Here is a 22,577-nt window from a genome sequence, read left to right as displayed (position 1 = left end):
TACAACCTATGGGGGTTTCAAAAAATGTTATAGATCAGCCTATTACTGATGCAGATGTACATGATGTACTTGATGAGTAAAGGGATGAAAATGAGTAGGCTAGAGGTATGCCAAAATGGCTAGTGCATACATTATGTGACACTAAATTGGATGCACCATTGTGTAGTCGTACTTGTTCAGGCTCTCGCCATGCATCTTATGCATCATATTGTTATGCTTTGGCTGTGTCTAGCTTACATGATCTTGAGGAACCTTTGTCTTTTGATGAAGCACAGAATTCAGAATTTTGGATGGCTGCCACGCAATCAGAATATGATGTCCTTATAGAAAATGACACATGGACTTTATATGATTTTCCTCCTGGCAAAAAGGCCATTGGTACGAAGTGGGTTTACAAGTTGAAACGCAAGCCGGATGGTGAGATTGATCGCCATAAGGCTCGACTTGTTGCAAAGGGTTATGCACAACAAAAAGGCATAGATTATAAGAGACTTTTGCTCCCACTTGTCGTACGACTACTGTATGTTTTTGTGTGCATTGGCAGCTCATTTTGGTTGGGATGTACATCAATCATACATTGTTACTGCTTTCTTGAATGGTGACATATTTGAGGAAGTTTATGTAATGCAGCCTCGCGGTTTTGTCAAGAAAGGACAAGAGGACAAAGTGTGCAGATGTAAGAAGGCTTTGTATGGGTTGAAGCAATCTCCTCGTGCTTTGTATGAGAAAGCTGACACTCATTTGGTCAAACAAGGTTTTCGTAAACAGTCCAATAGAAAGCACATTTTATGTAAAGCGTGAGGGTGATGTACTTCTCATTGTGGTTCTTTATGTAGATGATTTGCTGATCACTGGACCAAATGAGAGACATATTGATGAATTTAAGGCTGATTTGAATGTTGCTTTCAAGATGAAAGATTTGGGGTTGTTGCATCATTATTTGGGTATACAGTTTAAGCCATGTGATGGTGGTATTGCCTTGTGTAAGAAAAGTTACATAGAGACATTGTTATGTAAGTTTGGAGGATTGCAAACCTATTGCCACTCCCATGCAAACAGGTTTGAAATTGAGTCTTCATGATGCTGGTGATCCTGCAGATGTCACTCTTTATCAAACTGCTATTGGATGCCTCATTTACGTATGCAACACGAGGCCAAATATTCAGTTTGTAGTCTCACAGGTCAGCAGATTTATGAGGATGGATCATTGCAGCCAGATTTACATGCTTTTTTGGACTCAGATTGGGCTGGTTGTTTTGGCATGAGAGTGTCCATAAGTGGTTTTTGTTTCATGCTTGGCAGTTCATGTATATCATGGTTGAGCAAGAAGAAACCTACTATGGCTACTTTGAGTTGTGAGGCTGAGTACAGGGCAGTCTTCACAGCTACGGTTGAGTGTGTATGACTCAGATGCCTTATGGCTGATTTGGGTGTTGGACAGGACACTGCCAACACTATCTACACTGACAGTCAGAGCGCATTGGAAGTTGCAAGGAACCCAGTTTTTCATGCTCGCACAAAGCACATTGAGGTGCATTACCATTGTGTCAAGGAGAGGCTCTCAGCAGGAGAGATCAGCTTGACTTATGTGCCAACACAGGACAACCTTGCAGATCTTTTCACAAAGGCATTGTCTCGTGAGAAGCTCAAAGCTTTCCACAAAGCTTTGGGCTTACTCCCCTTTGTGGACCGATCATGTCCTCACGACATGGCACTTCCCTTTACTCATGTGCCAGCTCTCATTCACCGCATCACTCCAGGGGGGATTTGTTACCATATACATGTGGTAGTGATGTGTGTGAACACACTAGGACCGTCGGGTCATTTTCTCCCTCTTTAAGAGGTTTTCCCCCCCGTGCATTGTATATACGCCTATCACTCTAGGTAATACACTCTCTATTGTGTACCTTGACCTTCCTTCGTCTTCTCCAAGCTGTGTGCATTTCTCTGCAACCCTAATTCCAACATTTCGATCATAGAAAAATATCATGGAATAATACCATGCCATCATAAAACAACTAGATAGAACAAAATCCATGACATCATGATAAATAAAAAATCATTAGGAATAACACCATAGAATCATGAAACAACACCATGAAATTTTTTTTCTCTATCATAGATGAGTCAACATGGAATAACATCATGGAATAAAAATATCATGGAACAATACCATGCCATCATAAAACAACTAGATAGAACAAAATCCATGACATCATGATAAATAAAAAATCATTAGGAATAACACCATAGCATCATGAAACAACACCATGAAATTTTTTTTCTCGATCATAGATGAGTCAACATGGAATAACATCATGGCATCATGGAGAAAATCCATGAAGAAATAAATATCTCAAATATGTGGTAGCGGTTCTATCGATGTGTCCACACCATGATTGATATACAAACATCATGGCATCATGGAGAAAATTCATGAAGAAATAAATATCTCAAATATGTGGTAGCGGTTCTATCGATGTGTCCACACCATGATTGATATACACCTGTAGGTATTGTTGTAGGCACCGTGCTACTAGGTAGCGGTGCTTTAATAACAAATGAGGTCCAGGGTGTAATTTTTTCCACGCTCCTTACTAGGATAGGCATAGTAGTCAGAGTGTCTTTGAGGGAAAGATGAGCTAAATTTGGAAAGATAAAACTATTGCTTGTGGGATCAGAATGTATTGAGACTCTAGGAGAAACAACATATGATGGATCCATGGGACTTATTGAGGGAGTCTCCATTTGTGATAGGGTCGGTTGTTTTGCCTTTTCCGTATCCAAGAATCTCATAGGAACCATCAAGGGAATGTTAGTTCCCTTGTTTTGCCTCTCCGATTTGACAACCCCATGGCCGAGCTGCTTTCATATATCATTTCACCTCTTGTACTTCGGCAAGACTCCTACCATTGGGTAATAGAACTTTAGAGGGTGATGGCTTAATAAGATCGACATGGACACTCTTGGGGAGTATAGGGTCTACATGACAAGTGAAAAGCAAACCTACCTCCCCATCACTTCACTAGCTGTAGGCCTCAAACGAGTGGCTTGACTAATGGCTTCCATTAGGTGATTAAACACACTAGCACTTGGTTGTGGGGCCAACACATGTACATTTTGGTTTGTATATTCTGGGTATGGGATAGGGTAGACTCTAGCACTTGCCTAGAGCATAAATGCATGTAATTTCTATACCTAAAAGTGTTGACAAGTACCCTAAGAGGCCTCGCCACTAGCTATTTCAATCATTTCTACTTGATTTGATTCGTCTTTTTAACCCTTTTCTATGTGTATGATGTGGTATGGGTCATGTGATAGCTCAAACGAGTGTATCAATCGGAGGGATGTGGCATGCTTTACAACACACAATTCGGCTATCAAAAATTCTTATAACCCCCACAATAATTGATTTTGACTTGGGTATGTAGGCACAAGAGAGAAAGTCTAAAGGAAGCTAGTGGAGGGAAAAGGTGAATCTTAGAACCCACTTGTTTCCTTTTGCCCTTGAGAAGTGGGGTATATATATAACATGAAACACACTATTCCTTCACTTGAAAGAAAGTTATGGAGGACCCTACTTCCTATATATAAAAATCAAGACCAAGACCGAGGTCGGGGCCAATGGGGCTCTCTTCTTTTTCTTGCCTCTACGGGGGACTAGTTGGAGTCATCTTTTTTTGTGTCAATTCAAAAAAGAATACAAAGTTTCTTACATGGCGTTTCTTTTTTTTCCCCCTTTTGTTTTAATTGGTTTTCAGAGATATCAACTCAAAATTTGACTAAAGAAACTGCCATTAGTAGAACTTAACAAAGCCTAAGCTTACAGAAAAACATAAAATAGGCAACAATGACATAGAGTAAAATGTAAATAAAATTGCAACAGAGCTTTGATAACCCAAAATAAAAATCACAACCGACTTCAACACATCCAGATGTACACAGATAGACAGCACATACACGTACTTCTTAGCCTTCCAAACATGCAAAAAAATAACCTCAACATAGATGCAGGTTGCGGTTGAAGCTTGCCGTAGAGTGACTCCCACGGCAGTGGTGCCAAAAATGTCGATTGTTGGGGTTTTGCTAAACACTATGTGCAAGCCACACGGCTACAAGCACACAACCTGTGCATACAATCAAGCTCTATGACTGCACGTTGGCCTGTCACTCACCTCCTGCATTGTTGCCGCTGAGATTCTTGTGCACACCGAGAGAAAGAAGCCACCGTGCTGTTGACCACCCTCCTCGCTCTCATCGTACTCCCGCTGATTGATCACCTATGCTCTCTCTCTCTCTCTCTCTCTCTCTCTCTCTCTCTCTCTCTCTCTCTCTCTCTCTCTCTCTCTCTGTCTCTCTCTCTCTCTCAAACAGACAAAAGAAGAAGATAAGTCAAGAGCAAAATCCATGCATTCAGAATGAATCAAAAGACTAGTTTTACAACCTTATCTATGGGTTGGTCCGTCCCTTTCACATACGGTGTCCACATTCGGCCAATTGGCACTAAAGAAGTTTGGTGTAGTCTAGTGTGCCTCTCATTTCTAAACATGATAGTAGGACTAGCTCTACATTCTTTTCTATGCTTTACTAAAAAGAAAGTTATGTTATGTAGATCCAATTTACAAGTTTACATTGCAACTATGATGGTGTGAAATGCCTTTATCACTCGTGAGCTCTAATTTCTTGATAATGTGATGCGCGGTGCAAAGTTGATAGATGTTTAAGACAATGGCATGGTTCCCACAATTCATATAGTAAATGATGGCAACCTTGTTAAAGGAATTACAAAACAGATAAGATAAGTCAAAAGATAAGAAATCAATCACATAGTTATAAGTAAAACATTCTATCGATATAGGTTGAGGAGTCTTCATGTTATAAATATATTTATGCTATCCAAGTAATACATTAGCAAAAAATATATAGATGCTTATGTAGGCTTAAGTAGGATATATTCCTGCATCTAAAATCTCCATGAAGCTAGCTATTGAAAGAATATTTTCAAACTCCTAATAGTTCGTAGCCTTCTAGATTTGCTTACAGTAACAAAATCTAACAAGTTGTGCAGATAAGCAGCACTTGGATTTTCATCACCATCCCTCCTCAGAGCAAGTCGTTCTTGAAGAACCCTATTTTCCAAGTCTTTTGTACCCATTTGCCAATCTTCCTTGCTAGACCACCTATAGTTGGGCACTTCTTGAACAAGTGAGGGAGGTCCTCACTAGCCGTTTTGCATCCTGAAAAACTATCAAAGCCAGTATCTCTTGATTTCCACATTGTTTGTTAATGAGGGAGAGCCAATCAAGATCATTAGAGTGTGGTAGACATCCTTGGTTTGCACTTTAAAGAAGTGGTTGCTCTTGGGCCATTGCTAGGCCTTCCACTCAAACTTGGACTCACACACATGCATACAATAGTGGTCAATCCCTTCAACAGCTTTGTCCCATTGAGGTGGAACTGGGTAGCTAATTGATCAGCTCCTATTGTTGTTGTCCCAAAAATGGTGAAAGGAAGGACTCATGAGTGGGATAGGGTCATCAACATCGTACTAATTGAATTGTGCTAACCAGAACATGGGTTGTTGTTTGCCTCTTGTTGAGGCCATGTAGCTTAATATCGATGCATTATGAAATCCCTTAAGCCTTGACATGAGCTTCAGGTTGCTTTGTATATTTATTTTGGAGAACTCAAGACATCTACTCACAATTGTGAGTTTCGGAAAAGAAAAGAATATATTTGTGCATCTCAAAACTACACTGAGTTTTTTTTTCTCCTAAGAGATGTAAAGTACAAAACTTAAACATACCCTTGAAACTTTTTGTCAATTTCAAGAAAGCATAGCTAAATTCCTAGGTTAGAACCCAGAAAGAGTATATTTAACCTTATGTACATGGTTTTTTGGTGCAAATTTCTATTCTTGATGGATTATCCATGACAGTTTTGAAAAGAAATTTGGTTTATGAGATTTATCTACAATTGGATGCCCAAAAAAAAAGTATACTCTTGGTATTAACATATAAATTCACTTTGGATCATAGACTTGCACTAAGCTCGCATCAAATCTTTCATACAAGTTTTGAAAACCCAAAAAAAATTTTAATTTATCATCATTTTCGAGATTGTTTTTTTTTCCTTGCTACATTTAGTAGGTGTGAAATCTAAGCTTTTTAAGGTTAATTTTCTTGTTTTCATGGTGATTACCTATTAGTAAGAATTACAACCTTGAGAAATAGTGCTTTTTCAAGAAGTTATAAGCCTTTAATAATTTTTCTTGAGAAAATAACTTCAAACATACAATGAATATCTCAATGCGGTCCCCATTTTGACATAAAAACAATCCTCAATTTTCTTTTGCTCATAAGCTAACTCTTTGATGAACAATGCTTCAGGAATTAGTTTCTAGCTTCAAAAATTATATCCAAAAAGTTAGAAGGAAAACAGGACACTTTAGTGCATTAGGACACTTGAGTGTCCGATTACATAACTAGAATTCAAATATCATTTTGCAAGAGCATTGGCATTGCTATGAATGCTTACAGACAATGATGAGAAGCCCAATAAACTTGCTGCCTCACGCCAACAAAGGATTTGTATTTGTTTTCTTCATACAAAATGTTATAGATGACGGATAGGATTTGTCCATTATACAAAGCTAGCATTTATAAAGTAATGTTCAAGAGCCTTATATTATTGACAAAGTTGCTAAAGAACTTCTAAGGGTTCAATATACAAAGCTTGCATTTATAAAGTATTGTTCAAGAGCCTTATATTATATAAAATGTTTCTAAGGAACCTTGATGAAGCTAATGCATCAGCGCCACTTTGAGCCAACAAGAGTGTAGTCTTCATTATCTTCATACAAAATGGTGCGAATGGCATTCGTGAAAGAGAAGCTTGGTGAAACTCTTGGATGGATCCCCCCAGCTGAATGTACTTGAGACGATGGTGGGCCTATGGAAGCCTACATATCAAGGAGTATGAGTTTTTCTTTTCTACATTTCTTCAATACAAATGGGAAAAAAAATATATATATATATATATATATATATATATATATATATATATATATATATATATGAACGGCATATCAACCAAAATCAGCATGTCAACCAGAAAAGAGAAATATATTGAACTAAGCATATCAATAAAAATCAGCACCCATAAATACAAAGATATGTACTCTAAAAAAGGACAAGAGCTAAGATTTTTCACAATATTGACCAATAATACTTACAAAATAATTCAAAGCTACAATACTAAATCAAATTATCTTCAATCTCTTGACATTCATGATGATACCTAGGTCGGAGTGTCTTTATAGTATCCCTAGTGGTTGTGGACCTTTAGAATGTTGGAATAGAGTATTAAGTACTGTTGGGTCAACCTTGGTGGTAGAAAGCCAAATTTAAATAGAATTGGAACTTTAGAATGTTGTAATATATTATTAACTAATGTTGGGTTGATCTTGGTTATGACGAGCAAAAAAGACAATCAAAGGGGTCCATTGCAAATACAAAATCCCTTCCGAGAAGTGGCTATTGTTGCAAAATGATTCTATTCAATTATCAATTAATGATCAATATCATGGAAAGCTTAGCTGATGAACAAGAGTGAGGCTTTCTGAAATCTACTCAGGATTTGTTGTCTTTGTGCTTGGTGGTTGTACAGTCAATTAAGCAACATTAGTAGAAAAAACCATGGTGGTCTGTGATTGTTGATGCGGGTAAACTAGTGTCGCATCAAGCCACAAGAGAAAAACAATTGTGGAAGCTCAAGCCATAGAGGAAGGCATTACAAAAGGAATTGCGGGGGTTGTGATATTGGACCTTAAGAAAATCATTTTTATCCCATAAAACTAGTTTCAAGAAAATCTTATAGCTAGAGATACGTAAAATCAAACAAATCAAAGAAGGCGAGGTCCAAATAATCGATCAAGGATCCAAAGAGAAACCAAAATCAGTCAAGACTTTTATGGAATTGCAATCAAAATTTTAGGAGGAACTTATTCTACTTTTGAAGGACTTTTGGATGTTTCTTCTTGGAATTACTCTAATATGCAAGGTGTGAGCTGTAATTTTAGCATCAACACCACATCAACTCGAAGAAGGATGTTGTGCCAATTCAGCATAAAGGGTGTTGAATACACCCGCATATTCCAAGGCAAGTAAAGGATGAGTAATATTGGTAAAAGTTTTCTTTATTGTTACAACAAAAAATCCAAAATATATTTTACCCATTGTGGTAGTTCCAAAGAAGAACAAGAAGTTATGGATCTATGTTGACTATGGGAAGCTAAATGTAGCTATGGTTCTTGACCCTTTCTCATTGCCATTTTTTGGATTTTATTTTAGATAATGTGGTATACAAAGAGATGTACTTTTGGATGCCCTTTCGCCGAAACGCACAACACTCTTTGGTCTAGAGCGATTGTTCTATTTCAAACACACTACACAAAGACGGCATTTATTTCAGCATGGAGGGTGTTTATATGCACAATAAAGTGGTTTGGATTGTGGAATGTTCCGAGTACATTTCAAAGGGATATGCAAGAAATATTTAGCCATTGTTCGATAGACTTTATGGGGATTTTTTCCATCAATTTAGTGTTCAAAGAAAAGGGTAATCATTTAAACTATATGTTGCTATGTTTTGAGCAATGTTGTCAAGTCTGCCTCAATTTAAACCCTATGAAATATGTCTTTGCATTGAGCAATCCATTGTTATTAGGAAATATTAATTCAAAAGATGAAATTGTGATGGATTTGTTAAAGATAGTTGTAGTGATACAAGCCCCCATTTGCATTCATCTATGGTCATAGTCTTGTTATTAGGTCAAGTGTTCTGGCATGGTCAGCACTTATTGTTCTTGGCTCATGTAGATATTTACCCAATTAAAATTATGCAAAAGGATAAGAGGCTTTCTTGGAGTCCTAAGTGCATCCTAGCATACACATACTAAGAAAGTTCCTAATGTTGTTGCGATACATAATTGAGCAAAAGAGTTTCGTGTATCTGTTGATGCTTTGGATATGGCAATCCACAATGTACTCATGTAGGATACATGCACACAATGGTATTTATTATGCTAATCAGTGGCTATCTCGTACAAAGGAGAATTATTCCATCACGAAACATGAATGCCTTTAAATGGTGTACCTAGTCAAGAGATTCCTCCATTACCTCTAGGGTCACAAATTTTACTTTCATGTGCACCATTCAATGTTGTTGTACCTGGAACAACATCAAATTTCTTGCAAAACACCTTGCAATGGTGAAAGATTGTCAAATTTGACATCATTCACTCATCAACCCAATGCACAACATATGAGTGTGGATTATTTTGGCACCACAAGGAGTGGATGATGACTTACTAGATATGAATTTATTTTTTATTCAAGAATAAAAGAAAATTCCTCCCACTCCCTCGTATATACCCAGACAAGTATTAGAAAATTATGTATTCCTTAGAAAGAGGACACGTGTCTCTCAATGTGATGGTAGATCACATGAAGCAATTCGTATTGCAAAGCCACAAGTTTGAGACAATCCAAGGCCAACTATATTACAAGGATCTACGTGATATGCTTTGTGGTGTATATAATTTTTGGAATAGCAAGCAATGACAGAAGAAACCCTTGAGGGGTCTCTCTATGTAAAACCTATATCTCATGTGCGTTTAATGACTTTTTTTGAACCCCTTAGTTGTGAATTTTTCCCCAATAAAAGGGACCTATTCAATCTCTCTGAATTTTTTTCAAAACCCTTCTGTATATGAAAATGTGAAAAAATATAGAATAAAATAATCTCCACTATTGAATCCATGTGTACGCATTTTTTTAATGTAGTGACCCTCCCAAGAACACCTATAGAACCTTACTTGCTCAGAAATCTTACATTTGGGCTTGTGGTAAAATAGTGTGTGGGATGATTCCGTGTGGATTGTTTGCAACATGTATTGTTTGTTAGCGAAAGGCCAACCAATCAGCAGAGATTAATTGTGCTTACATCCAGTGCTACCTTTAACTGTGGAAATTGGTCTTCATTGGAACCGTAAAACTAGCAACCCTCAACTGTTATTTGAGTCAACATCAATTAACAAGAGCTGCTAATGATTGAAGAATTATGAATGCACATCAAAAATAAATATGAAGAAGCAGTGAAGATTGGAGCTAAACTTTTTTTACATTTTTTCAAAATGGTCATATATTGTAATCTCTGAATTTATTTAGTCATTGTGATAATTGTAACGTGTTACAGGTTCAATGAGAGATCCAAAATGTAAAGAATATGACAATTAGCATGCATAGATTCCAAATACAGTACGTTATGGAGGTCTTGGACACCCGAACATTTCACATTTTAAACCTTATGGCTATCGTATAAAATCAGCTTTTGTAAGGGTTTTGTAAGTTTTGGATAATGAAAGTGAGACAATTGAGTACTGCGAGTTATGTGTTATTTTCAATTGATCGAGTCTCCCGTGTGGTATTGCATTGTGAATCCAAGCATACCAACACGCTCATAGATAAAAGCTCTCTTTCTATGTAAGTTGTGTTTTTAAACATGCCTATCTACGAGCTATTTTCATTTTCTATGTACAATACACGCACCTAAAATGATTTTTGATCATAGGGATAGATAAGAGCATGTCCTAAGGAAGCCATAAAGTGCTTCGAAGGCCGAAACCAAACTACAAATAAGCTGTTTATCTTGGGTGCGATTTTTTCTGAGTGTCAAAAATGACTTTTGAGCACATGGGGATGTTGAGGATACTCTAAACATTCTAGGTATTAAGTTTTGTTGCATTTGGAGCGTTGTAGATACATGAAATCAACGTATTAGGTTTGCGGTAAACATATTGTTTATCTTAGGTGCAATTCTACTCGAGTGTCATAAATGACTTTTGAGCACAATGTGGGCATGTTCAGGATACTCTGTACATTCTACATAGCAAGTTTCATTGCATTCGGAGCATCATAGCTATACAAATTCATAGATCAAGCTTGCAGTAAGGAAAGTAGTTTTTGATGTTTGACTTGGGTCTTTCGAGAGATTATCTATCTATTGTAGCCTCCATGTACCAATCGCGTCAGCTACGTCCCACGGATTCATATTTCATGTCTGTGGTTCTCGCTTTGCTAGCAACGATACAGTGAGACTTGGCAGTCGACCGACATTTTGAGGAGGTAACTTAGACTAGAGAAAAACCCAAAGCATTCACTTGAATTTCCATTTCTTCCTCTAGTTTTGGCTAGAGTAACATATTTTCTAACTTTATCACGGTCGAGAGGTGCTTGAGAGTAGAGATACTTGGTAAGGACCTCAGGAGCATTAGTTTAGTAGGACGGATTAGGTGAAAGATCCTTGAGACTAGCTAGTGGTCGGTAAGGGTATCTCCTATGTAGGAAGTAAAGATTTGAGACTAAAAGTTGAATTTTCACTTTCTGCACTCTTTTTTCATGTTCACTAAAAGTAGTGTAAGTAGAAAACCATCAGGATTGCATCTAATCCAAGGTGCATTAAAGAAAATAAAAGTTTTTTACCAAGTCTATCTTAGGTGTGCCGAAGATAACAAAGGTTTTCTGGAACTAATATTGAAAAACTGAATTGGCAAGGTGATAGACCAACTCGAGTAGATTACTCCCTTTGAATTTGGAAACATTTGGATCATTGAAAGGCCTTGTTAAGCCCAAATCTGGAAAAAACTGCTAACTTTTGAAAATTTTACAGAAGTAAATTCAGTTCTAGCTAAATCTTGAAACCAAGGTGTGGATAAATCCTAAAACTTGTATAAAAATGAGTTTGTGAAGCAAAAATTGCAAAAGATCAAATTTTGGTAGAGTTTTATCTTAAACGCACCAAAGATAGAATTCCATACAAAGGAAAAAATTTGCCAAATTTTCAACTCAGAGGGCTTCAATAGACCATTATACAGCTCTTGAGCAATTTTGAACAAGTTTAAAGCTGTGTAAGGATTAAAAACACCAAAAAACTCAAAAACCTTTAAAACAAGATCAAAAAGGGTGACAAACCACTAGTAAACAGTCAAAACTTTGTGAAACTCATTGAACAAGTTTGAAATCACATATAAGAACTTAAATAAATCACATTGGACAAAAATATATTGAAATAGAAAAAATTTATTTTAAGTGCACGGAAGATAAAATTTTCACTAGGATTACATGTAAAAACCCAAGAAAATCAGCTTAGAAAAAAATCTCTTGAAATAGTGAAACTTTATCTTATACACGCCAAAGATAAATTTTTCACCAAAAAGGTGATTTTTTTATCTTGACACAAGGGTTAGCTTTGTCTTATCATACGAACCCCATTTAAGTGATCAAAGTTCAAATTTTGGAGAATTTTTTCTTAGGGACGCCGAAGATAAATTCTTTACCATAAAAGAAATTTTGTGGATTTGACACCAAGGATATCTCTGTCAGGCTATGAGGACCCCATCCAAGTGATAAAAGTTAAAGTTACTCCCACCGTGAAGTGCAGCCATCTTAGGTACGCCTAAGATAGCCGTTGAAACATTTCAGAGTTAGGGCACATTGTGTGTATCCGGAGAAAGGAATTCTTAGATACCTTGTAACTTTAGATTGACAATTGTGGAATCACATACGGTTTGAAGTGCTAGTGTGCAAGAAATCACGTCCTGAAAGAAAAGGGCAAGGCATGGCTCAGAAGCACTGTGTGTGAATCAAAGATCATCTTTCCAGGTTTGAAGTATCTGTTAATTGCTTGTGTCCATTTATGAACTTTAGATCTGGTAGGGTGATACATAATCTCGGTACTTTGGGAAAAAATTTGAGTAGGCACCAAAGAGAGCGTAAACCAAGGGGAACCAACAAGAGTGAAAAATATTGGTTTTTTGACCCAATAGATAATAATTGCCATTATTATCTCTTGCTATCCAAGGAAGGAATTTTTCACATTTTTTGTTCACCAATGTTATTGGACCCTTCATAAAAATAGCCTAGCAAATTTGCAGTCATCTGGACATTGTTTGCTACTAGAACTTGGGTTTTTAGGAGTTAAAGGTTGTAGATTGGTCCTTTGGCTACGTTTGCAAAAGTGATACTAAAAAATTTGACCCAAAATTGGGAAACTTTTAAGATCGAGTCATAATCTCTTCAGCTCTAGCAAGAAGATCCTTGTTCTAGCCCCATTCAAAAAGTTGTCACAGTTTGAACAAAAAACACCAAATGAGCTAAAGAATTGATTGTGCAAGCTAAAACTTTGCAAGTACAACCATTGTATATTGGAGCTTAAGGCGAAGTAATTCGGATCAAGGATCGAAAGACCAAGGGTACATGTGATTGCAAATCAAGCTATTTAGAGCCATAATTTTTCATCGTTTCAAAGGGTTGTAAACAATTCTAATGCATTTGAGCTAGAGTTTCCCAACTCTTGTGTGTCTAGAAAGCAATCAATTGTCAGAATTGCTTTGGCACAAGCAATCTTTGCAACCTGAGGAAGGAGGAATTTTACCATGCAACAATACAATCTGCTAGGAGATAGGTTTACAGACCAAACACAACATGGATTCTATCCAAGCAGAAAGTTCAAGTGGACCAGAGCTAGTCAATGGTAGTAGAAAATGCACAAATGCAAACAAAGCGAGTTTTACAACTCTATGGCTTCAATGGTGAGAAGGTATTGTATACAGATTCAGAAAGCCATAGGTATCTAATGAGCAACAAAAGAAACACAAAAGCCAAGATCCTGTTAATCTGAGTAAAGATAGATCCAAAGAACTCCCAGATGTTCACAGATTTCAGTGGAACCAAGTATTGCAAGCTCAAAGATGGAGCCATGTATTGTATGGCTCCATATGAATTATGTGTGCCATACAATGCACACTAGTGGTAGTGGATGCATTATCCCTTTAGCTCAAAGGGACACATCAAAGCGAATGTTGTTAGCATTGTATGGCACACATAATTCATATACACATTATGTAAACCGAGAACGGTAATTGTATAAAACGGATCGACCAGTGTTTGAGTGCCCCACATACCAGCTCAGTGTTATGCCGAGTGATAGATCAAAAAGGATGGTTCATTTCGGAGAAAAAAATCTGTTATAGCCCATCTTCTCTAGAGCGGAATGACATTACCCAAGTAAACCCAAAATCCTATTCACAGCCAAACTCTCCCCCATCAGAAATCAAGCTTCGACATTGTGATCAAACCAGCATTTACTTTGACCAAAATAGATGTGGATATAAACGAGTCTAGAATCTATGATGCATTGGGCCTTGAAACCACAGAAGCTCATGTCATAGGAGACCCGCAAGATAGACAATACCGAGGCAAAGATGATGTTATCTACATCTTGACTTGGGGAATCATATGTCATGTTTCATAGAGATACATACGAAACTATGCAGAAAGTTTGAAGATGACAAACACCGATAATGCTATACACATGCCCTCACAGTCCCAAAAGGTGAGATCAAACTAGAGTCAAACAGTCTTGAGCTCTCATAATGGAGAAAGCTTTAGTGATCACCCTAGGAAGGGGGGAGCTACAAACTCCTCAAGCTCGGCTCATCTACCAAAAAATACACCACCAGTTAGAATCCATAAATCCTCTAGCGACCAGACCCCTTCAAAGCAAAAACCATTGAAAGGTCATACGGTTGTCGCAAGCTCCCAGTTGACCTAGATTCCATCAGAGTCTGCATATCAATGCTTCTATGAAGATCGTCAGGGACAAAAGTTTCAGCGAATGTCCACAAGTTAAAGTCAAAAGTCAACGAATCCCATAGTGTTCAAGCAATTGCACGTGACCAAGCTCACAAATGCATACAAAGATGCAGATGGCAATGAATACCATCAAGTTCATGACTTTGTACAAACTCATATGGATGGTAAAATTGAAGTTAAGGATTATCTCAAGTTTGTGCAAAGCCTCAAGCTGCTAGAACAGGTGAAAGATAGGTCAAAATCAACGGAAGTTGAAGCTCAAAAACCTATACAAAGGCCACCATCTAAATCTCCTCCAAAGAGACAGATTTTTCAAAAAGAAAAATGGATTTTTTCATATCAAAGGTTACTCAAATGCAGGCAAATAATGCTCAACATTTGCAAGCAAAAGGTGCAGCATTGCAGACAACCAAGTCAACATCGATTGAAGTAGATAGTCAAAGCAAAGAAGATGTAGAGAACGTTTGACTTGAGGACACCACCACAACAAGACAAGTCAATTCAAAAAGAAATCTTAAGAAGATGAACTGTAATATTACCGATGAACACGTAGAAAAGCTATCAAGTTGAGTTAATCTAGATCTTCGGCTAAATAAGAACCTCATGTCTTTCTGCACTTAAAAACAACGTGGCCAATCATAGCTAGAAGATTCTCCTGAATTCATAAGCTAGAAGATTCTCCTGAATTCATAAGCATATCTGGAGAGAAACCGGCAGACTGTTGGGGAATCATTTCTACCACCATTCACATAAGTGCAATGACCATCATATCCCAGTTCCACGTGATCACAACAAAAGATAAAATTGATAATACCATATTAGGAATGTCAATGGCCCAGAAGGTTTTAGAGATACTGAGTTCAAATAAGATGCAGTCTTCAAAGACAACAAAGAATGAGGACCACAATTGGTCATCGACGAAAGACATCACAAGTACAATTCAAATGGAGACCAATGATAAAGCAAATCTTATTGAAGATGATTCATCTCCAACCAATTACATAACCTCAAAAGAGCTTAAAGAAGATCAAGCAATAACAAGTGCAGTTCAAAAAGAGAAAACAACCACCACAAAAACTATTGAGCAAAGTATGTCATTAAACCCAGTAGTTAAGAAGATCGAGGTTATAGACAACCAGGAAGAAAATGGAAGTCCTAGTGAAACTCAAAGTCCCAAGTCACCTTCCATAGAGACACAGCTAGATTACGACAAGACTATGGCCAAATAAGGACAATGATCTTCAATAGAACCATCAAGGAGGATAGCTATAGTCCTCAATAGTAAAAATGGATCAAGTGTCAGATGCAATGCTCTACTAGATAACGAAGAAAAGTGAAATACGATTTCAGAGAACATCCAAAGAATCCTTGAGATTACTCCAAGTAAATAGGACAGTGACGCAATGCTAGATATGGCTACAAGTCAAGAAGAAATGGTTTCTACTCTTAGCATCCAGAAGCATGAAGAGCAAGTAAAGTTTCAAATAAAGCCTTCAAAAGAAATTCGTGTAGATATAATACTTGGACATTAATGGTTGAACCAACACAAGGCCTACAGAGAAGATACAATGTTGATACTCTCTTTCCCAAGAAGTAACAAGCAATAGTTACAAGTATCGTTAATGTAAGATTCAGAGTTGCAAAAGTCACAAGAATCATCGATAAATCGTACAGACAAAGGTTAAGCTAATGTGGACCTACAATCGACTAGTACAAGGCTCAAAGCATGTTTAGGTGGTACCACTTTTTGCACCTTTTGGTGTTACCACTTGCAAAAAGTAGGGACTGGTGATATTTTCACAAATTTACTTAAAAATTGGCACTCCTTATACTTTTAGATTCTCCTGAAGAAGACCTATCTATTGATATATAATATGATAGGTGATATTTTGTATGAAGTGTGAGAACGGGGTTCCCAAAGTACTAAATGAAGTAGTGTCCAAGACACCCAAAAGTGGTACCACCTATATAAGCTTTGATCCACAAAAGATGTGGCATCGTATGCCTCAACATCATAGAACCCTCATGGATCAACTTCTTCAAGCAAATCAAGATTTAGAAACTTCAAGTCAATTGCTAGCCAAAACAAAACCTCTAGGGAGCCAACTAGAAAAGCAAAGGTATATCAATCCAAGTACCCAAGAAAGCAAAGCAAATTCAAAAAAGTGTTAGTTCCAAGCAGTTTAGTAAAATTCAATGATCCAGTGTGTATTGAAGACAGAAGGTCAACACAAAAAGATAAACACATGGTATGGATAGCATATAAAGGTAATAGACACATATAGGTACCAAAACCAAAGATCAGGGCATATGAAGTGTAATTGAGACCCTCCCAAGGAATAAGGCCAAATACGTATCAACCTCGACAATATCCTACGATACCAAAGAAGAGGCAATACAATAGGACAACATCAAATTCTGCTCAAGTCAACCACAACCTGCAAATAAATGCAAATCACACATGGACTACAAAACAATATTCCCCTTGCAAAAAGGTTCTACAAAGGCTATACAAAGATTTGGCTACCAGCCAACCAAATACTAATTGCAAATGAGACAAAACTACATGAAGATCTCAGGACCTCAACAAGACCTAGTGCCACACATATTCATCAAGGAAGTTACAAAGGTCATAACGAGATTTGGATTCCTGAGTCTTTCAATACTCCAAGTCAAAAGTAAAATATCGACAGTCAACTAAGGCCTACAACAACATCAAAGGCTTCTTATAGTAGGCCTAACTGGACAACTAAACAACCAATGGAGTCTTCACAATCAAAGAAGGATGACCATACCAACAAAGTTGTACATTCAAAGGTGATTAAACAGGTATGGCAAAAGAAACCTTTAATGCCCACTTGGTCCTTCAATAATTCTCTTTTTGAGGATTCGAGCTTACTTAATGCCCACTGGGTCCTTCAATAATTCGCTTTTTGAGGATTCGAGCTTACTTTTATGTGAAGAAATGTTTGTAGTAAGCTCCAAAATCTAAAGAGTCAAGTCGCCAAGGTGCAAAAAACACCCTTTGCCATAGTCAGAGTCGGACTGCCGAGCCAAAAAATGAGCGAAGTGTTAATTCCAAATCTTCAAGTCATATTAAACTTTGTGATAAGAGTCGTGGTTATTAGGCTTACGCTCAAGCTCGAAGAGTTGAGCATATCTAAGTCGTATCCTCATGCTAGATGAGATGAGCTAGTTGTCGAGATGACTCCAAGGCAAGCCAAGCGTATCTGTCCCTAGGGAGATCCCATAGACCGCGCATAAAAGAAATTGATCTTGTCAACGCCTCCACGACGAGGGGGGGGCGGCTAGCTCGGCTCGGATGATCTCATGTGGTATTGAGGCCTTAGTCCGAATCATCCGAGCGATCCCCAGAGGCCTCTCCATACATCTCCATCCATCTGTGTTGCCAGATCTCCCATGGTGTTCTTCTGAGGGTCCCCGTACCTGAACTCCATAGAGCATAGCTGGAGTCACTAGAGTGTCAAAAAGCCAAAGCTTTGTTCGCAGTTCCTGAAACTGAACCTAAGAACACATCCTCTCCAGTCCTCCCAACGCTGCATCTGCTCTCGTCAGTCTAGTCTCTGATGCTCTCCTTAGTGAAAACACCGGTCCACCGAAGAGTACCCCAAGATAAGTACCCCCCATGTCTCAATGGAGGTGACCGCTGGTGGTGGTGAATGTTCGTGGAATAGCCTCCATGCTTCGCCTGAGTCCCGACTTATAAATAACTCATACAGACCTTGCTCTAGCTGGGAGAAATAAGCCCTTTTCTTTCATCGCACTAGGCGGCGAAAGATAATCCGTGACTGTCTATGTGTGGTAATACCCATGAGCACTTCCCTCTGTAACTTGATCCTCATCTCTCTACACTCCTCATCATACCAACTGTTCTAGGGCATTTTTCCAGATCGTCTCCGTGTAGGCTGGTTGTGGGGGTATGCTTCTGATGCTGCATCATGGAGCGTCTCTGTCAGTATCTGAGTGAGTTCATCTAGTGGCCGTCCTAGCTCTTGGGTGCATAGCTTCTTGTATACCAAAGGTAAACAGTTACTTGTTTCTTGATTCTACAATTTTGATGCAACGTGTGGTCATTATATGCTATGTATTGCACGTCTCTTCAAAAGCTTGTTGCTGCATGGGAAGCATTGACCCAAGATAGTATTTGGGAAGATATGTTGATTCTGAGTTGCAAGGTTCCAAAGCAAGAAGACATGCATTCTTGTGGATGGAGAGATCTTGCAAATACAGAGCTTCTTCTAGAACGCATTTATGCTGAGGAGCGTAAAAGTGTAAGTGTAATGTTTCGCTTTTGTAATCCTTGCACAAAAAGAGAATAGGTGGAATTAGAAACGTTTCAACAACTCAGAAATACATACGAGAGAGAGAGAGAGAGAGAGAGAGAGAGAGCCGAACGACTCAGAAATACATATGAGAGAGAGAGAGAGAGAGAGAGAGAGAGAGAGAGAGCGAGCCGTCCCTGACAATGACACTGAGGAGCTGCTGACTGTAATGACCTACTGGACCTGCGACGACCTACTCGATGTGTTGCACCAAGGTGAGGAGTTGAGGAATTGCGATGACCTGCAGACTACTGGAATCAAAAAGCAAGACTTGCGACGACCTGTTGTTGCCAGATAAAAAAGCCGATGACTTGCTCCCTAAGCATTCCCTCGGAAGTATCATAAAATATTGTCTGGTGGTGGGCACTCCTAGCATTGAAATCCCCTAGTATGATAATGTCACCTACCTTAGAAAATTCCCATATGTCATTATCCAAAATAGCAAAGGGGGATTGTCCCCTAGGTGATGCATATACTGATGTACTAGGAGGAAAGTAACAGATAGCAATGTAGAGGTATCTGCTCGTCTCTGCCGTGAGCCTCACCCGCATGTACCTAGCATGCTCATCCTTGCGCGCTATATATATATCAATGGTTGCAACTCCTCTCTAAATAGAACTGCCACTCCCCTTGAGCCTCGTCCTCAATGCTCCGATCTGGTCTCTTGCCTGCAGGCTGTCTCCCATCTATATCCGCTCACCTGTGGCATGGATTGCCCAGGGGCTTGATGCTTCTCAGAGTAAAAGATGATGTCTCTCCCTGTAAAGCTATCCTCAAAGGCCCCTACATCAAGACGAAGTGAACCGTTACAATTCCAGGTTGCCATCTTTAGTGTGGTCCCATAGGTCTCGCATCGTCATGCCGGACGTCGCTCCAATATCACCACCTTTCCATCTCCGTAAAAAGCAATCTTTTCCTTTTCCCTTGCTGCTCTAATTTCCGGCATTACTTCTTGCATATGAGCAATCTGCAAGAGGGTGAGGTCATCTCCAAGAAAGATGTCAGTCTTCTTTAGAGTCGGTCTCTTCTTCAGGAAATCCTTCTTCGCTTCCATGGAGGGGAAGCGGAGAATGAGTGCACTTTCCTTCGAGGTTTCTCCGTTGCTCCCGCTTTTCTTTGTGCCCACTCACCAAGCCCTCGTATGCGTCTACTCATTGACCCCCACCAGACTCATGAGTTCTTTCACCTCTTCCTCCACATTATCTTGGTCTCTGAGGCCACATATCCTTACGTGTAAGGCCCGCACACGTCTCCTTTGCTCCTCTTCTAGTGTCAAGTTGATGATGGTTGGTGTGGGGGTGGGGGTTATTTCCTTGCCTTTCCCTTTCTTGACAGTCTCGATCCATTTTTCGGCCTTTTCTGCTTTTTGTTGGGTCTTGTGATGACATCTACCCAAGAGCTCGTCATTTCTTTTTGTTGCTCCCCACCTTCTTTGATGGCCCGCACTTGTTCCTTAATCATGTTGAGAGAGAGAGAGAGAGAGAGAGAGAGAGAGTTGTTCAAGGAATCTGGCATGGTGGGTGTTCAGCCTGTAAGTTTAAGCACATAATCACAACCGCTCATAGATTTGCCTCCAGACACCCAAGAAGACGAGCACATAAGCACAGCAGACATTTTTGTGTTGAACAAGAGGAAAACCTTCATTGGTTGCCTGGCTATGAATTCCAGGGCTTGATTTTTTTGGTCGCTACAGCAGCAACCCTCACACGAAAAGGTGTGCCCACATCAGTAGACGCCCCTGCAGACAGTGTGTGGGTGACTGCACAGTGGCTTATGTGCTCAGCAAGAGCACGAGAGAGAGAGAGAGGCTGTGAGTACCCGTGGCCTCTTCAACTACACCCCGCATTGTAATAGAAAAACCGTCTCTGTCTTTCTATCGACACAAACGTAGGAAGACTAGAGGGTTCTCGCAATAGAAAATTTCTACTTGTGGCGTGAAATTCAAGGCCACATTTTTGTAGTAAAACATCAAAATGATGCATTGCCAGCTACCTCCAACAGTGCTAACAAAGATTATATCCACATCCGTGTCTAGAGCTAAGGATCTACTCAATTGCCATGTGTCTAGGTCACGATCATCCAATGATGAGACACAACGAGGACAATCTGGGCTGGTTAACGAAGAGCCATATGGATCAACGTCGTCAGATTGCAAATTTGAGTGTATGTGACACAACGGCTCTAATATGACCTTGCATGGACTCCTACTTCACGACCTTTTTTGATACATAGGAAATCTTCTTTGACGTTCTGCATACTGTGTGCCTCGCCATTCACGACGCGGCTTCTCTCTGTGGCAGTCCTTATGCTACGCTTTCGAACGCACTCTCGCAAAAGCTGAAAACAATGGAGGACATCGGCTGCAATTTTTCGTCTCTGTTACTTAAGGCCCCTTTACCCTAGGACCTTTTGTAAAAGAATTACGAGAGAGAGAGAGAGAGAGAGAGAGAGAGAGAGAGAGAGAGAGAGAGTGTTTCGAATGAATGATAAACTATTTCCAAGAATAATTTAATATATAAGAAGACGACAATGCACTTAAAAAGAGTTCTAAAAAAACGTTCTATTTAGAATTGAAGAACGCAAAAGATTAAACAGTTTGATGATGGAGCAAAAATAGGAGCCAAGGTTACTTAAAGAATGTACCTCAATGGCTTGGAGCTTGCGCAAGTACCACTCTCGTTCAATGCGAAGCCCCATATAAATTTTCTCTAGGGTGAGCTCCTTAGCACCTTTATGTGGATGTTGCAACAGTCAAGTGTTCGGTGCAGCGGAATGAATGTTTGAACTTTGCTCAAGATGAATGCTCCGATCTGTGCTCAAGGTTCCTTTTATTCTTATGGAAGGGAGCAATGGACACAAACAAATTGAATGGACACTGTAAATGGAAGTGCATGAAACTGGAGATAGAGAAGAGAATACGACACCAGAGACGTTGTAAAACCCTCCTCCGAAGGCCCCAATCTCGTCGACGAGAGTGGTCTACTATTGATTGCACAAACTGGTACAAACTGAATGCATGTGATTGATGCAAGTCTAGGCTAGATCGATGACGAGGACGGGGATGGCGAGACCGATCTAAGGGTTGAAATTTGACGCTTTCTATTTGATGTCCAAAAACGCTGATAGGCTGAATTCCGCTGGCTGAAATCGTTGAAGAATTTGCTCCTAAAAACGATGATAGGGCTGATTCTTAATGGCTGAAAACAGCTGGTCTTTAGGGCTGAAATCTGTCGGTCTTTATCTGCTGAAAAACGCCATGAATGAGGGCGATCATATGATGCTGAAAAACCCCAGGCAAGGGGGGAACAAAGGCCTAAAGGAGTCGCCCAAGGCTGAGATCTGTTGCGACAATGCTTGGATCAAAAACGCTAGGGCTGGGACTGTCTATCGATGCTGCTTGCTAAGGAAAACGCCAAGGCTGAGGGAGTCTTTGCTGGCGATGCTTGATGAAAAACGCTAGCATGGAGAGTCTTCTGCTTGGAGGGAAAACGCCACCAAGGGAGGTCTTGCTGAGAAGTTG

General features: G+C 39.2%; 1 protein-coding gene across 2 annotated transcripts in view; it reads right to left on the bottom strand.

Moving 5' to 3' along the window:
- Nucleotides 1–6,551: 6,551 nt before the first annotated feature.
- The window catches only part of LOC147462434 (uncharacterized), a 106,246-nt gene continuing 90,220 nt past the window's right edge, over nucleotides 6,552–22,577 (bottom strand). For both annotated transcript variants that reach the window (XM_086483999.1, XM_086483997.1), the window contains exon 6: nucleotides 6,552–6,961. In XM_086483999.1, the coding sequence (XP_086340125.1) occupies nucleotides 6,855–6,961 (107 nt within the window). In that variant the 3' untranslated portion in view covers nucleotides 6,552–6,854. The remainder of the gene's footprint in view (nucleotides 6,962–22,577) is intronic.

The sequence above is a fragment of the Adiantum capillus-veneris genome, chromosome 2 (assembly GCF_014529385.1).
Source record: "Adiantum capillus-veneris isolate H3 chromosome 2, ASM1452938v2, whole genome shotgun sequence".
Taxonomy (NCBI): Eukaryota; Viridiplantae; Streptophyta; class Polypodiopsida; order Polypodiales; family Pteridaceae; genus Adiantum; species Adiantum capillus-veneris.
The sequence above is the reverse complement of the archived record's forward strand: the minus strand, read 5'-3'. Positions and strand labels throughout refer to the sequence as shown.